At 48.1% G+C, this 16,412-nt stretch overlaps 1 protein-coding gene across 1 annotated transcript; it reads right to left on the bottom strand.

Annotated features, from left to right (window-relative positions):
• Nucleotides 1-232: 232 nt before the first annotated feature.
• On the bottom strand, nt 233-15,632 carry LOC137283317 (mesocentin-like). The gene is made up of 12 exons (XM_067814770.1): nt 15,584-15,632; nt 8,860-9,657; nt 8,155-8,604; nt 7,846-8,019; nt 7,417-7,707; nt 7,105-7,278; nt 6,595-6,849; nt 5,464-6,420; nt 3,556-3,729; nt 2,578-2,754; nt 1,159-1,467; nt 233-321 (listed from the first exon to the last, which is right to left on the bottom strand). Exons 1-12 carry the CDS (start codon nt 15,630-15,632, stop codon nt 233-235), a joined length of 3,897 nt encoding a protein of 1,298 aa, XP_067670871.1.
• Nucleotides 15,633-16,412: the final 780 nt, after the last annotated feature.

Genomic DNA, 16,412 nt, shown 5'->3' with positions numbered 1-16,412 from the left:
TTTACGTCATCATGGTATCAGACAACGACATCCCGCCATACGACCTATCCTGACAAACGTCATTGACATGCTCGCCGAATGTGGTGCCGAAATCATGTCCACAGACCCTTGTTATGTTGGAGAACTGTTGTTTTTACAGACGAGCCCCGGTTCAACATTTTTCATAGTGATATGTGTCAACGTGCCTGTGTCTTGGAGAAGGTATACCTTTGGTGGTCTTTCCGTGATGATTTTAGGTGGAATAACAGCACGCCAAAGAACTCCTTTGGTCATTGGTGCCGGCTACACGGATCAGATTCTTCGACCTGTGGCAATTCCTTTCTGCAACGTCAAGGCCCTCGGTTAACATTCCAACAGCACAATGCCCGCCCTTATGCGACAAGAGCTGCTATGGATTTCTTGCAACACTACAACGTTAGTGCCTTGGCCTGCAAATTCACCGGATCTCTTCCCAATAGAGCATGTTTGGGACGAGATGGATCGACGTCTACGCCGTCTTCCTCATCCGCCAGATATCGCCGTTGACCTTGCAACAGAACTTGAGACAATCTGGCTTGACATCCCACAAGCCTTCTTTGCACGTTTGATAGGCTCTATGCGTCATCGATGCACTGTTGTTCTCAATGCCGATGTTGGACATACCCGTTGTTGAGTTTGTGACGGGGTCGTTTGATCCTTGTCCCGCTTGTGGACTCGTGACGTTATTGTGACTGACCCTTTTAATTGAAATTCTCCCGACTTGGTATGATGGCATGATCCCTCAATTAAAGTTTATATATATCTTTGACATTGTTATCATACGTATCAACCGGGATAATATTTTTATAATACACAGTTTCTTTACGTGGCTAGTATATATTTCGCAGCACGCCAGTACGACTACCTTCAAAAGAGGTTGCACGCACACATGTAGACCTCTTTTGGTTCTTGTAAGTGCAACACCGTAAAACGTAAGGCTTTGTGGACAATCTCCTTCAACCTTTCAACAGCTGTCATGTGTAAAACATTTCTCAGGTTATGTTAATTCTGAATTAATCAACATGAATAATCTTGGCATCAGTAAGTTTTGTTATCGAGTGATGGTCTGAACTTTCCTTTATCTCAGACAACTGCCAGAATATTCTGTCAGCATACTCCACATAACATGGTGGTACTTACTTTCGTTGACTGTGTAGATTCTGTCATTTGTTGGTGCTGTTCCGTGGACTGTACAGCCTCTGTCATCCGTTGGTGCTGTTTCGTGGACGGTATAGCCTCTGTCATCCGTTGGTGCTGTTCCGTGGACGGTACAACCTCTGTCATCCGTTGGTGCTGTTTCGTGGACGGTACAGCCTCTGTCATCCGTTGGTGCTGTTTCGTGGACTGTATAACCTCTGTCATCCGTTGGTGCTGTTTCATGGACGGTACAGCCACTGTCATCCGTTGGTGCTGTTCCGTGGACTGTATAACCTCTGTCATCCGTTGGTGCTGTTTCGTGGACGGTACAGCCTCTGTCATCCGTTGGTGCTGTTTCGTGGACGGTACAGCCTCTGCCATCCGTTGGTGCTGTTTCGTGGACTGTATAACCTCTGTCATTCGTTGGTGCTGTTTCATGGACGATAGAGCCTCTGTCATCCGTTGGTGCTGTTCCGTGGACTGTATAACCTCTGTCATCCGTTGGTGCTGTTTCGTGGACGGTACAGCCTCTGTCATCCGTTGGTGCTGTTTCATGGACGGTACAGCCTCTGTCATCCGTTGGTGCTGTTTCGTGGACTGTATAACCTCTGTCATCCGTTGGTGCTGTTTCATGGACGATAGAGCCTCTGTCATCCGTTGGTGCTGTTCCGTGGACTGTATAACCTCTGTCATCTGTTGGTGCTGTTTCGTGGACGGTACAGCCTCTGTCATCCGTTGGTGCTGTTTCGTGGACGGTACAGCCTCTGTCATCCGTTGGTGCTGTTTCGTGGACGGTACAGCCTCTGTCATCCGTTGGTGCTGTTTCGTGGACTGTATAACCTCTGTCATCCGTTGGTGCTGTTTCGTGGACTGTATAACCTCTGTCATCCGTTGGTGCTGTTTCGTGGACGGTACAGCCTCTGTCATCCGTTGGTGCTGTTTCGTGGACGGTACAGCCTCTGTCATCCGTTGGTGCTGTTTCGTGGACGGTACAGCCTCTGTCATCCGTTGGTGCTGTTTCGTGGACGGTACAGCCTCTGTCATCCGTTGGTGCTGTTTCGTGGACTGTATAACCTCTGTCATCCGTTGGTGCTGTTTCATGGACGGTACAGCCTCTGTCATCCGTTGGTGCTGTTTCGTGGACTGTATAACCTCTGTCATCCGTTGGTGCTGTTTCGTGGACGGTACAGCCTCTGTCATCCGTTGGTGCTGTTTCGTGGACGGTACAGCCTCTGTCATCCGTTGGTGCTGTTTCGTGGCCTGTATAGCCTCTGTCATCCGTTGGTGCTGTTTCATGGACGGTACAGCCTCTGTCATCTGTTGGTGCTGTTTCGTGGACTGTATAACCTCTGTCATCCGTTGGTGCTGTTTCGTGGACGATAGAGCCTCTGTCATCCGTTGGTGCTGTTTCATGGACGGTACAGCCTCTGTCATCCGTTGGTGCTGTTTCGTGGACTGTATAACCTCTGTCATCCGTTGGTGCTGTTCCGTGGCCTGTGTAACCTCTGTCATCCGTTGGTGCTGTTTCATGGACGGTACAGCCACTGTCATCCGTTGGTGCTGTTTCGTGGACTGTATAACCTCTGTCATCCGTTGGTGCTGTTTCGTGGACGGTACAGCCTCTGTCATCCGTTGGTGCTGTTTCGTGGACGGTACAGCCTCTGTCATCCGTTGGTGCTGTTTCGTGGACGGTACAGCCTCTGTCATCCGTTGGTGCTGTTTCGTGGACTGTATAACCTCTGTCATCCGTTGGTGCTGTTTCGTGGACTGTATAACCTCTGTCATCCGTTGGTGCTGTTTCGTGGACGGTACAGCCTCTGTCATCCGTTGGTGCTGTTTCGTGGACGGTACAGCCTCTGTCATCCGTTGGTGCTGTTTCATGGACGGTACAGCCTCTGTCATCCGTTGGTGCTGTTTCGTGGACTGTATAACCTCTGTCATCCGTTGGTGCTGTTTCGTGGACTGTATAACCTCTGTCATCCGTTGGTGCTGTTTCGTGGACGGTACAGCCTCTGTCATCCGTTGGTGCTGTTTCGTGGCCTGTGTAACCTCTGTCTTCCGTTGGTGCTGTTTCATGGACGGTACAGCCACTGTCATCCGTTGGTGCTGTTTCGTGGACTGTATAACCTCTGTCATCCGTTGGTGCTGTTTCGTGGACTGTATAACCTCTGTCATCCGTTGGTGCTGTTTCGTGGACGATAGAGCCTCTGTCATCCGTTGGTGCTGTTTCGTGGACGGTACAGCCTCTGTCATCCGTTGGTGCTGTTTCGTGGACGGTACAGCCTCTGTCATCCGTTGGTGCTGTTTCGTGGACGGTACAGCCTCTGTCATCCGTTGGTGCTGTTTCGTGGACTGTATAACCTCTGTCATCCGTTGGTGCTGTTTCGTGGACTGTATAACCTCTGTCATCCGTTGGTGCTGTTTCATGGACGGTACAGCCTCTGTCATCCGTTGGTGCTGTTTCGTGGACGGTACAGCCTCTGTCATCCCTTGGTGCTGTTTCATGGACGGTACAGCCTCTGTCATCCGTTGGTGCTGTTTCGTGGACTGTATAACCTCTGTCATCCGTTGGTGCTGTTTCGTGGACGATAGAGCCTCTGTCATCCGTTGGTGCTGTTTCATGGACGGTACAGCCTCTGTCATCCGTTGGTGCTGTTTCGTGGACTGTATAACCTCTGTCATCCGTTGGTGCTGTTTCGTGGACTGTATAACCTCTCTCATCCGTTGGTGCTGTTTCATGGACTGTATAACCTCTGTCATCCGTTGGTGCTGTTTCGTGGACTGTACAGCCTCTGTCATCCGTTGGTGCTGTTTCGTGGACGGTACAGCCTCTGTCATCCGTTGGTGCTGTTTCGTGGACTGTATAACCTCTGTCATCCGTTGGTGCTGTTTCGTGGACTGTACAGCCTCTGTCATCCGTTGGTGCTGTTTCGTGGACGGTACAGCCTCTGTCATCCGTTGGTGCTGTTTCGTGGACTGTATAACCTCTGTCATCCGTTGGTGCTGTTTCGTGGACTGTATAACCTCTGTCATCCGTTGGTGCTGTTTCGTGGACTGTATAACCTCTGTCATCCGTTGGTGCTGTTTCATGGACGATAGAGCCTCTGTCATCCGTTGGTGCTGTTCCGTGGACTGTATAACCTCTGTCATCCGTTGGTGCTGTTTCGTGGACGGTACAGCCTCTGTCATCCGTTGGTGCTGTTTCGTGGACGGTACAGCCTCTGCCATCCGTTGGTGCTGTTTCGTGGACTGTATAACCTCTGTCATCCGTTGGTGCTGTTTCATGGACGATAGAGCCTCTGTCATCCGTTGGTGCTGTTCCGTGGACTGTATAACCTCTGTCATCCGTTGGTGCTGTTTCGTGGACGGTACAGCCTCTGTCATCCGTTGGTGCTGTTTCGTGGACGGTACAGCCTCTGTCATCCGTTGGTGCTGTTTCGTGGACTGTATAACCTCTGTCATCCGTTGGTGCTGTTTCGTGGACTGTATAACCTCTGTCATCCGTTGGTGCTGTTTCGTGGACGGTACAGCCTCTGCCATCCGTTGGTGCTGTTTCGTGGACTGTATAACCTCTGTCATCCGTTGGTGCTGTTTCATGGACGATAGAGCCTCTGTCATCCGTTGGTGCTGTTTCGTGGACTGTATAACCTCTGTCATCCGTTGGTGCTGTTTCATGGACGGTACAGCCTCTGTCATCCGTTGGTGCTGTTTCGTGGACGGTACAGCCTCTGTCATCCGTTGGTGCTGTTTCGTGGACGGTACAGCCTCTGTCATCCGTTGGTGCTGTTTCGTGGACGGTACAGCCTCTGTCATCCGTTGGTGCTGTTTCGTGGACTGTATAACCTCTGTCATCCGTTGGTGCTGTTCCGTGGACTGTATAACCTCTGTCATCCGTTGGTGCTGTTTCGTGGACGGTACAGCCTCTGTCATCCGTTGGTGCTGTTTCGTGGACGGTACAGCCTCTGTCATCCGTTGGTGCTGTTTCGTGGACTGTATAACCTCTGTCATCCGTTGGTGCTGTTTCGTGGACTGTATAACCTCTGTCATCCGTTGGTGCTGTTTCGTGGACGGTACAGCCTCTGTCATCTGTTGGTGCTGTTTCGTGGACTGTATAACCTCTGTCATCTGTTGGTGCTGTTTCATGGACGATGGAGCCTCTGTCATCCGTTGGTGTTGTTTCGTGGACTGTATAACCTCTGTCATCCGTTGGTGCTGTTTCGTGGACGGTACAGCCTCTGTCATCCGTTGGTGCTGTTTCGTGGACGGTACAGCCTCTGTCATCCGTTGGTGCTGTTTCGTGGACGGTACAGCCTCTGTCATCCGTTGGTGCTGTTTCGTGGACGGTACAGCCTCTGTCATCCGTTGGTGCTGTTTCGTGGCCTGTGTAACCTCTGTCATCCGTTGGTGCTGTTTCGTGGACGGTACAGCCACTGTCATCCGTTGGTGCTGTTTCGTGGACGGTACATCCTCTGTCATCCGTTGGTGCTGTTTCGTGGACTGTATAACCTCTGTCATCTGTTGGTGCTGTTTCATGGACGATGGAGCCTCTGTCGTCCGTTGGTGCTGTTTCGTGGACGGTACAGCCTCTGTCATCCGTTGGTGCTGTTTCGTGGCCTGTGTAACCTCTGTCATCCGTTGGTGCTGTTTCGTGGACGGTACAGCCTCTGTCATCTGTTGGTGCTGTTTCATGGACGATGGAGCCTCTGTCATCCGTTGGTGCTGTTTCGTGGACGGTACAGCCTCTGTCATCCGTTGGTGCTGTTTCGTGGCCTGTGTAACCTCTGTCATCCGTTGGTGCTGTTTCGTGGACGGTACAGCCACTGTCATCCGTTGGTGCTGTTTCGTGGACGGTACAGCCTCTGTCATCCGTTGGTGCTGTTTCGTGGACGGTACAGCCACTGTCATCCGTTGGTGTTGTTTCGTGGACGGTACAGCCTCTGTCATCCGTTGGTGCTGTTTCGTGGACTGTATAACCTCTGTCATCTGTTGGTGCTGTTTCATGGACGATGGAGCCTCTGTCATCCGTTGGTGCTGTTTCGTGGACGGTACAGCCTCTGTCATCCGTTGGTGCTGTTTCGTGGCCTGTGTAACCTCTGTCATCCGTTGGTGCTGTTTCGTGGACGGTACAGCCACTGTCATCCGTTGGTGCTGTTTCGTGGACGGTACAGCCTCTGTCATCCGTTGATGCTGTTTCGTGGCCTGTGTAACCTCTGTCATCCATAGGTGCTGTTTCGTGGACGGTACAGCCACTGTCATCCGTTGGTGCTGTTTCGTGGACGGTACAGCCTCTGTCATCCGTTGGTGCAGTTTCGTGGACTGTATAACCTCTGTCATCCGTTGGTGCTGTTTCGTGGACTGTATAACCTCTGTCATCCGTTGGTGCTGTTTCGTGGACTGTATAACCTCTGTCATCCGTTGGTGCTGTTTCGTGGACGGTACAGCCTCTGTCATCCGTTGGTGCTGTTTCGTGGACGGTACAGCCTCTGTCATCCGTTGGTGCTGTTTCGTGGCCTGTGTAACCTCTGTCATCCGTTGGTGCTGTTTCGTGGACGGTACAGCCACTGTCATCCGTTGGTGCTGTTTCGTGGACTGTATAACCTCTGTCATCCGTTGGTGCTGTTTCGTGGCCTGTGTAACCTCTGTCATCCGTTGGTGCTGTTTCGTGGACGGTACAGCCACTGTCATCCGTTGGTGCTGTTTCGTGGACTGTATAACCTCTGTCATCTGTTGGTGCTGTTTCGTGGCCTGTATAACCTCTGTCATCCGTTGGTGCTGTTTCATGGACGGTACAGCCTCTGTCATCCGTTGGTGCTGTTTCGTGGACTGTATAACCTCTGTCATCCGTTGGTGCTGTTTCGTGGACGGTACAGCCACTGTCATCCGTTGGTGCTGTTTCGTGGACTGTATAACCTCTGTCATCTGTTGGTGCTGTTTCGTGGCCTGTATAACCTCTGTCATCCGTTGGTGCTGTTTCATGGACGGTACAGCCTCTGTCATCCGTTGGTGCTGTTTCGTGGACGGTACAGCCACTGCCATCCGTTGGTGCTGTTTCGTGGACTGTATAACCTCTGTCATCCGTTGGTGCTGTTTCATGGACGGTACAGCCACTGCCATCCGTTGGTGCTGTTTCGTGGACGGTTCAGCCTCTGTCATCCGTTGGTGCTGTTTCGTGGACTGTATAACCTCTGTCATCTGTTGGTGCTGTTTCGTGGACGATAGAGCCTCTGTCATCCGTTGGTGCTGTTTCGTGGACTGTATAACCTCTGTCATCTGTTGGTGCTGTTTCGTGGCCTGTGTAACCTCTGTCATCCGTTGGTGCTGTTTCATGGACGGTACAGCCTCTGTCATCTGTTGGTGCTGTTTCGTGGACTGTATAACCTCTGTCATCCGTTGGTGCTGTTTCATGGACGGTACAGCCACTGTCATCCGTTGGTGCTGTTTCGTGGACTGTATAACCTCTGTCATCCGTTGGTGCTGTTTCGTGGACGGTATAGGCTCTGTCATCCGTTGGTGCTGTTTCATGGACGGTACAGCCTCTGTCATCCGTTGGTGCTGTTTCGTGGACGGTACAGCCTCTGTCATCCGTTGGTGCTGTTTCGTGGACTGTATAACCTCTGTCATCTGTTGGTGCTGTTTCGTGGACGATAGAGCCTCTGTCATCCGTTGGTGCTGTTTCGTGGACTGTATAACCTCTGTCATCTGTTGGTGCTGTTTCGTGGCCTGTGTAACCTCTGTCATCCGTTGGTGCTGTTTCATGGACGGTACAGCCTCTGTCATCTGTTGGTGCTGTTTCGTGGACTGTATAACCTCTGTCATCTGTTGGTGCTGTTTCATGGACGATAGAGCCTCTGTCATCCGTTGGTGCTGTTTCGTGGACGGTACAGCCTCTGTCATCCGTTGGTGCTGTTTCGTGGACTGTATAACCTCTGTCATCTGTTGGTGCTGTTTCGTGGACGATAGAGCCTCTGTCATCCGTTGGTGCTGTTTCATGGACGGTACAGCCTCTGTCATCCGTTGGTGCTGTTTCGTGGCCTGTGTAACCTCTGTCATCCGTTGGTGCTGTTTCGTGGCCTGTGTAACCTCTGTCATCCGTTGGTGCTGTTTCATGGACGGTACAGCCACTGTCATCCGTTGGTGCTGTTTCGTGGACTGTATAACCTCTGTCATCCGTTGGTGCTGTTTCGTGGACTGTATAACCTCTGTCATCCGTTGGTGCTGTTTCGTGGACTGTATAACGTCTGTCATCCGTTGGTGCTGTTTCATGGACGGTACAGCCACTGTCATCCGTTGGTGCTGTTTCGTGGCCTGTATAACCTCTGTCATCCGTTGGTGCTGTTTCGTGGACTGTATAACCTCTGTCATCCGTTGGTGCTGTTTCGTGGACGGTACAGCCACTGCCATCCGTTGGTGCTGTTTCGTGGACGGTACAGCCTCTGTCATCCGTTGGTGCTGTTTCGTGGACGGTACAGCCTCTGTCATCCGTTGGTGCTGTTTCGTGGACGGTACAGCCTCTGTCATCCGTTGGTGCTGTTTCGTGGACTGTACAGCCTCTGTCATCCGTTGGTGCTGTTTCATGGACGGTACAGCCACTGTCATCCGTTGGTGCTGTTTCGTGGACTGTATAACCTCTGTCATCCGTTGGTGCTGTTTCATGGACGGTACAGCCTCTGTCATCCGTTGGTGCTGTTTCGTGGACTGTATAACCTCTGTCATCCGTTGGTGCTGTTTCGTGGACTGTATAACCTCTGTCATCCGTTGGTGCTGTTTCGTGGCCTGTGTAACCTCTGTCATCCGTTGGTGCTGTTTCATGGACGGTACAGCCACTGTCATCCGTTGGTGCTGTTTCGTGGACGGTACAGCCTCTGTCATCCGTTGGTGCTGTTTCGTGGACTGTATAACCTCTGTCATCCGTTGGTGCTGTTTCGTGGACTGTATAACCTCTGTCATCCGTTGGTGCTGTTTCGTGGCCTGTGTAACCTCTGTCATCCGTTGGTGCTGTTTCATGGACGGTACAGCCACTGTCATCCGTTGGTGCTGTTTCGTGGACTGTATAGCCTCTGTCATGCGTTGGTGCTGTTTCGTGGCCTGTGTAACCTCTGTCATCCGTTGGTGCTGTTTCATGGACGGTACAGCCACTGTCATCCGTTGGTGCTGTTTCATGGACGGTATAGCCTCTGTCATCCGTTGGTGCTGTTTCGTGGCCTGTATAACCTCTGTCATCCGTTGGTGCTGTTTCGTGGACTGTATAACCTCTGTCATCCGTTGGTGCTGTTTCATGGACGGTACAGCCACTGTCATCCGTTGGTGCTGTTTCGTGGCCTGTATAACCTCTGTCATCCGTAGGTGCTGTTTCGTGGACTGTGTAACCTCTGTCATCCGTTGGTGCTGTTTCATGGACGATAGAGCCTCTGTCATCCGTTGGTGCTGTTCCGTGGACTGTATAGCCTCTGTCATCCGTTGGTGCTGTTTCGTGGACTGTACAGCCTCTGTCATCCGTTGGTGCTGTTTCGTGGACGGTATAGCCTCTGTCATCCGTTGGTGCTGTTTCGTGGACGGTACAGCCTCTGTCATCCGTTGGTGCTGTTTCGTGGACTGTATAACCTCTGTCATCCGTTGGTGCTGTTCCGTGGACTGTATAACCTCTATCATCCGTTGGTGCTGTTTCGTGGACGGTACAGCCTCTGTCATCCGTTGGTGCTGTTTCGTGGCCTGTATAACCTCTGTCATCCGTTGGTGCTGTTTCGTGGACTGTATAGCCTCTGTCATCCGTTGGTGTTGTTTCGTGGACGGTACAGCCTCTGTCATCCGTTGGTGCTGTTTCGTGGACTGTATAACCTCTGTCATCTGTTGGCGCTGTTTTATGGACTGTACAGCCTCTGTCATCCGTTGGTACTGTTTCGTGAACTGTATAACCTCTGTCATCCGTTGGCGCTGTGTCTCACCAGTGCAGCTCAGTAAGGCTAACTCGCAGAATAAAATTAATCCCCTTACCTAATCACAGACTTAAACTGGTAATCCTTCAAAAGTACGAGTCCACTGATTAGGCCAGTGGCTATGGAAACTCAGGATAAGGCTTATTATAATCGGATGTGTGTACTCGTAACTCGGCCATCTCTGTTTTTATGAAATGTAAGAGATAGTGATTAGCCAGTATAACGTCTTGTGGCTGTCTAAACCATGTGACTGATCAACGATTGTTCGACTACGCATCTGTATCTATCTACCTAAACGTGTCACAATGTTCATCGTATTACAGGCACACCCAGACGTCCTTGGAAAAGAGTGCACTTATGTTTCGCCAAACCAAGCGCCATCACAGGCACATCACAAGGTATTTACTTAATCACATTATGGTTAAGAAGGCTAGTGTTTGATGACAAAAAATAGTTGGAAGGTCGTGTAACCTCTGCTCTGGAGACTGACTCGGCAAATGTCACAAATGGGACGCCTCATAGCCTCTGCTATACATTAAAACTGCAGGTGATATATACAATGTAACCGTGCTCATTGGACGGGTGCATAAGTGTTACCTGATTATGTCGAAGACGCAAGTTCCTCATGAGTAAAACTTTGCTGTTGAACTTAATACTTCTGACCGCAATATAATAGAGCGCTTCGGTCCACACTTAGTACATGGATGGTAAAAGAGTGAAATAAAGAGGAAAAAAACAGAAATCACATGTAGATCCCAATCCTGTAGAACTGAAATGTAATAGTATCTATATGCAACAACGCAAGTCCTTGCCTTGTAAAGCCAACGCTGTGAGGCAAGAACGCATGTTCTCATCTTCCATGAGACTTGCGAGTCTAGCTCCTTGTTTATTAATCAAACATGACATTTGCCCGTTTATCTGGGTTAGAAGCCGGGGGTATGGGATCTGATCAGCCGCATGTGTGTAGTTTATCGGGGGATCTGCTGTATCTTACAGTCATAACAGGATGAAGCACACCCATCCGTACGTCACACTTAATGCTTACTTTCGCTGCTTAATCCAATTACAGCTATGATAAATGAAGGAATTTCTCTTTTTCTAAAGGTTTTGACAGAGTTTTTAATGCACTTCGCATAACGTCGCAGGAAAAATAGATTTAATCTTTGTAAAAACACAAGTCTTGTCGTGTACGAAAGCCAGACGCTGGTGTTCTTGTCAGGTTTCTGTGGCTTCGCCTTAGTGCTCAGAGCTTATCACAAACAAATTCTCTGCTGCTACGGCCTCATTGACAGACAAAAGATAATCAGTATTAAAAGAGCTCATGGTGAAAATATCCCAATTATTTTGAATGTTTACGTTGAAAAAAGGACTGTGAAGACAACCAAACAGCATCATGTGAGTATATGAGTGGACGTACGAGGAGCTCTGGGTAGCTTGCATGGAGTTCTCGTTACATGCGCATTGAGCATAAAGTATTGCAAAGAATATATTGGTGTGTAATAGTGCATCAGTCACAATTCTCGTGGTATGTAACACCTCATCCCTTCACACTCATGTTTATGTAATACTGCTACACTTGTTATGTTCAGACACGTTTATGATATATTTGTTTTGCGTTATTCATGCATATTGTGTGACATTTAACCGAATCTTCTCTATTTCCACTACATTAGTCGATATGTCAATCAAAATGTTAAAATATATTTTGCAAACATCGACCTATACCTCTGAGACCTATAGAGTGCCATTCGCCCATGTGCTTTACTGAAACGTTGCAACACTGCAACGAATGAGTCACAAAGACATTCTCATGACTCCGTTCAAGACATGGCTTCACAAAAATTACGATGAGTGTTAGACAATGTTTCTGCTAACATTCTACAGATGGCGTTGGGGAAATCCCTCGTGCGTTTGTTAAATGCCGGGAGACCTTGCTGCCGGCTACTAATCAACTAAACACCTCCACTCACCAGGTTATGTCAACTGCGCCGGTTTCTGCGCAGCCTCCAACAGCAAGATGCAGACTGGCAAAATGCACGATGAGAAACTGTTTAGACTTCTGTCCTCGCGTGCAGAATAGCGTCTTCTGAGCCCCCTTTAGTTTGTTTGCAGGAGGCACAAACCTCCAGGTGTTAAGGATAACCTTCTAGACGATATAGTCCTGTACTGTAGACGCTGGCATCCTAATGTTGGATTTAGGTGCTTAACATTTCATCGATGTCTGAGATAAAGACTTTCGTCAGTCTACAAGGAAATATTGTTAGAGGTACATCAGGCTGATCTGCTGAATGAAGCCTACAGACTATTCACTTAGGGGAGACAATTTACCTGCAGACTTGCTGTATGATGGGATAGTTCGATATCGTCGGGTAGCGCTCTTGAATCAATTCCACTGTTCTGCTTGGGCACCACTATTGAATCTCCTTCCATGAATTAAATATTTCCTCAGAGCAGCCCGGGTATTGATGCTTTAACTGTGCCTGGGATCTTTCCACCACAGCCGCATCTCAGCCTTTGATCTCTCCGGGCACAGCTATTCCATCTCTTCCTTTGAGCTATTGCATCTCCTCTGTTATTGTCCACCTGTTGCATGTCCTCCTGTGATCTCTTATTGTGCACAATTGGAGTGCTGTGGAATAAGCCCCTATCCCATTGTCTACCTGACAGAGCTGTGGAATACACCCCTACCCCATTGTTTACCTGACAGTGTTGTGGAATGAACTCTACCCTATTGTCTACCTGACAGTGCTGTGGAATAAACCCCTACCTCAATGTCTACCAGACAGTGCTGTGGAATAAACTCAACCCCATTGTCTACCTGACAGTGCTGTGGACTAACCCCTACCCCATTGTCTACCTGACAGTGCTGTGGAATAAACCCCTACCCCATTGTCTACCAGACAGTGCTGTGGAATATACCCTAATCCCTTGTCAGACAACATTACAAGTACAGGTCAGTGGTAGGCTGGCAGTGACAACAGGTGTGACAATGAAGGACAATGCTGCTCAAATGGAGATTAACGATGCAGTAGGTAAAGACTTCCGCGGCATGAAGTCAGTCAGTCACAGAATGCTGGCGACCTGTGATCTATAGGTTACTGTAAACATATCTAGGCCATGTTCCAGCAGCTAAAACAATGAAAACATTGAACAGCTCCGTGACTGCCCACTTTCTTTAGCTGCACTTCGCACCAGACACAGCCTCCACCTTCATCTTCACGAGCCTCGTTCCCAGTAATACAATTCAAATTCAATTTATATCCTATCAAAGTTGAATGCAAAACCTTTGATTTCAATACAAAAATAAAGTGACTTGAGTGTTGAAGTCATTACAGCAGATGGATACGTCGAAAGCCTGTGTTTAAAGTCAGCCCCAGAGACGTTGGTTTCAACGTAAACTCGATTTCTTCTGTTCTAAAGAGAGTAGGGCCACTGGAAAGCTGACCTTCGTGTCGAAAGGGATTTGAAGGTCACAGACCAAACTCACGCATAGGAGCCAAAACAAAAATGCATTTGCAGGATAGTTTATATTGTGAACCACTACTTCATCAACTTTCTTAACATTAGTTTCCAGAGGCGCTTGCAGTTATTATCAACACCTCGAGCGGTGCATACTGATGCTTTCAATACCACAGACATTAATATAGTGAGGAGGTATTTGCTTGACAATGGTGTGCATGCATACCAGAGTCTGCATTGCGAGAATGGTGTTGCATAACAAGGGTCACCTTACATACGGTGATGGTTTATATGCATCGCGTTAGCTGACGCATGGTTGGTAGATTAATAAATGCATGTCGACGTTGTGCATGCATACTGAAGTGGTAATGCATGTCAGGTGTTTGTACGCTGAGGCCCTAATCTTCCTGTGTCAAAATGGTAGTTCATAGAGAAACTTTAGCAAAGTTTTGTTTAACACCAAAGGAATCTAAATCCATATAATCCTGTTTCTCTATGCCAGAGTTTGATTACAACTCAGTAATCTAGAACTGACAGTCCACCGCATGATCCTTTCCAAATAACCAAGATTGATATTTTAGAATTAGCTTTATGAACACAACAGTATCAAAAGTGATACTTCAAGCTATTTTGACAGATCTTTTCAAGTGATGGCAGATTTCACGTATTGATTGACACATTACCGTTTCGAGGACAGGAAGGCGGGATCTTCCCGACAACTTCTTAATAATCCGTTTCAAAATCAAATGTGTTTGTGTCAGGTCTTTATCCCTTCACATAGGGAAGTGGAGAATGGATGGGTTTGATTGCCAGTGATGACAACGTCATAGACGGCTAAGCACATTATTACACGATGACGATATGGCTAAGATACGCCGTGATGTCCTTATCCCTGGTCTGTAATCCCCCTGTTCGGAATATGTGAGATTATTTTGTGGTAGAAACGATGCCAACTTGTAGCAATGTCTGATGGAGGGCGATGTCACAAGGCATTGCATGTCTGATGGCAACTACCAGCACAAGACAATGGATTGTGTTCCAGAAACAGAAAAAGATCTTCTGCAAAATATTGGGAGTGTCATTTTGACTGAGGTAGAGCTCATACGACCTTTGTTTGCAGGAGGATAATAACCTTAGACCTGTTGTGTCTATGTCTGTTGGGAAGGGATGTGTGATAAGATTAGACCTTATGTGTGGGAGAATTATGTCATTAGTACTGAATGTGTCTGTGGGAGGAGGATGAAATCAGAACTGATGTGTCTTTGTCTGTGTGAGGGTGATGCCATCAGACCTAATGTGTCTTTGTCTGTGTGAGGGTGATGCCATCAGACCTAATGTGTCTTTGTCTGTGTGAGGGTGATGCCATCAGACCTAATGTGTCTATGTCTGTGTGAGGGTGATGCCATCAGACCTAATGTATCTGTGTCCGTGTGAGGGTGATGCCATCAGACCTAATGTATCTGTGTCTGTGTGAGGGTGATGCCAAGTGACCTGATGTGCATGTGTCTCTGGCAGGGTGATGCCATTAGTCCTGATGTATCTCTGTTTGAGGGAGGATGGTGTCCAAGGACCTCTTGATTCTATGAAAGAGGGAGGGTTATGCAATTCTGCCTGGTGTGTCTATGTCTCTAGGAGGGCGATGCCATCACACCTGATGTGTCAGTGTCCCCGTTAGAGTGATGTCATTACACCTGATGTGTCTGTGTCTCAGGGAGGGTGATCCCATCAGACCTGACGTGTCAGTGAGCGGGTGATACCATTAGTCCTGGTGTGTCTATTGAATCCATTTTGTAGTTTAGAAAAACACTGCCATGAAGCTGGTTATTTCGTTTTGTTTGTTGTAGCTGTGGTTTAGTTTAGATAAAAGTGTCATGCAGTGATGATATGGTTTTTAGGTTGTTGTAGCTTTGATGTAGTTTAGATAGAACTTCCATATAGCTAATATAGTTATTTTTCATCATGTTTTTATCGCCCAATTCTGTCTATATATATCTTCGTACTGCAATACTCTCATTATCCCAAAAGGCAAATCTCACCTCTGACTTCTGTACTATGAAGAACCTCCTCGTAACCCCTAAACTTCATACTACCTCCCCTGTCCCCTAACCCGTCCTAGGACCTATTCCCATCTCCTTTTAATCTCCCGATCACATAAAAGCATGATTATTATCGTAGTAATGATATTAATCGCGTATCGCACTTCTCATCCTCCTTCAGACTACAATCCCTTTATTCAGATATTTCAACGTTTTAAGAATGCGTTAAATGAACGTGCGGAAGGCACGAGGCACCGCTACGTCAATTGCTAACCTAACGCACAGTTTACAAATGATTCCGCTCTGCTATTTCAAGAATCAATTTTGACCACTATGGTTTTACTTGTAACAAGACGATTGTGCGTTTATTCCATTAAATCATTGAGGTAACTCTTAACAGTAAAGGCCGGTTTGGCATCCCTGACTGCCCTCAAATCGTTAGATAGAGCCCCTGTATATACTCAGCTTCTTTCAAGACAATCATATCCTCGTTGCTTCAAACTTGCCCCACAATCGCTGGCAAATTAGTCTGAGTCGGCCGAAGCGCAGTAATAAGCATGGCGCAAGAATCAAAAGAAATCATTGATCCAGAAGTCTTTGCTATGGAAATGTTCTTCTGTAACATTCGCTATCTTCTTCGTCTGTTTACCACAACGGATCGAGTGGATCTCCTACCGTGGTAAATAGATAAACAAAGAGAGACCCCAATAACACTCCCTGAGTTCCGCTTCCGCGGCTGCCAATGAGTATTAAGGAACATCATATTAAGGAACGCTCTTCCTCCGCGTCAAAATAAATCTTTTATTGTTCCATCATACTGGACAAATAT

This window comes from Haliotis asinina, chromosome 5 (genome assembly GCF_037392515.1).
Source record: "Haliotis asinina isolate JCU_RB_2024 chromosome 5, JCU_Hal_asi_v2, whole genome shotgun sequence".
Lineage (NCBI taxonomy): Eukaryota > Metazoa > Mollusca > Gastropoda > Lepetellida > Haliotidae > Haliotis > Haliotis asinina.
This window is presented reverse-complemented; position numbering and strand designations above follow the sequence as displayed.

Coding starts and splice junctions, on each gene's coding strand:
- LOC137283317 (XM_067814770.1), bottom strand. CDS start 15,632: ATGAAGTTTAGGGGTTACGAGGAGGTTCTTCATAGTACAGAAGTCAGA. Junction 8,020..8,154: donor ACCAACGGATGACAGAGGCT/GTACCGTCCATG, acceptor TCCACGAAACAG/CACCAACGGATGACAGAGGC. Junction 3,730..5,463: donor ACCAACGGATGACAGAGGCT/GTACCGTCCACG, acceptor TCCACGAAACAG/CACCAACGGATGACAGAGGT.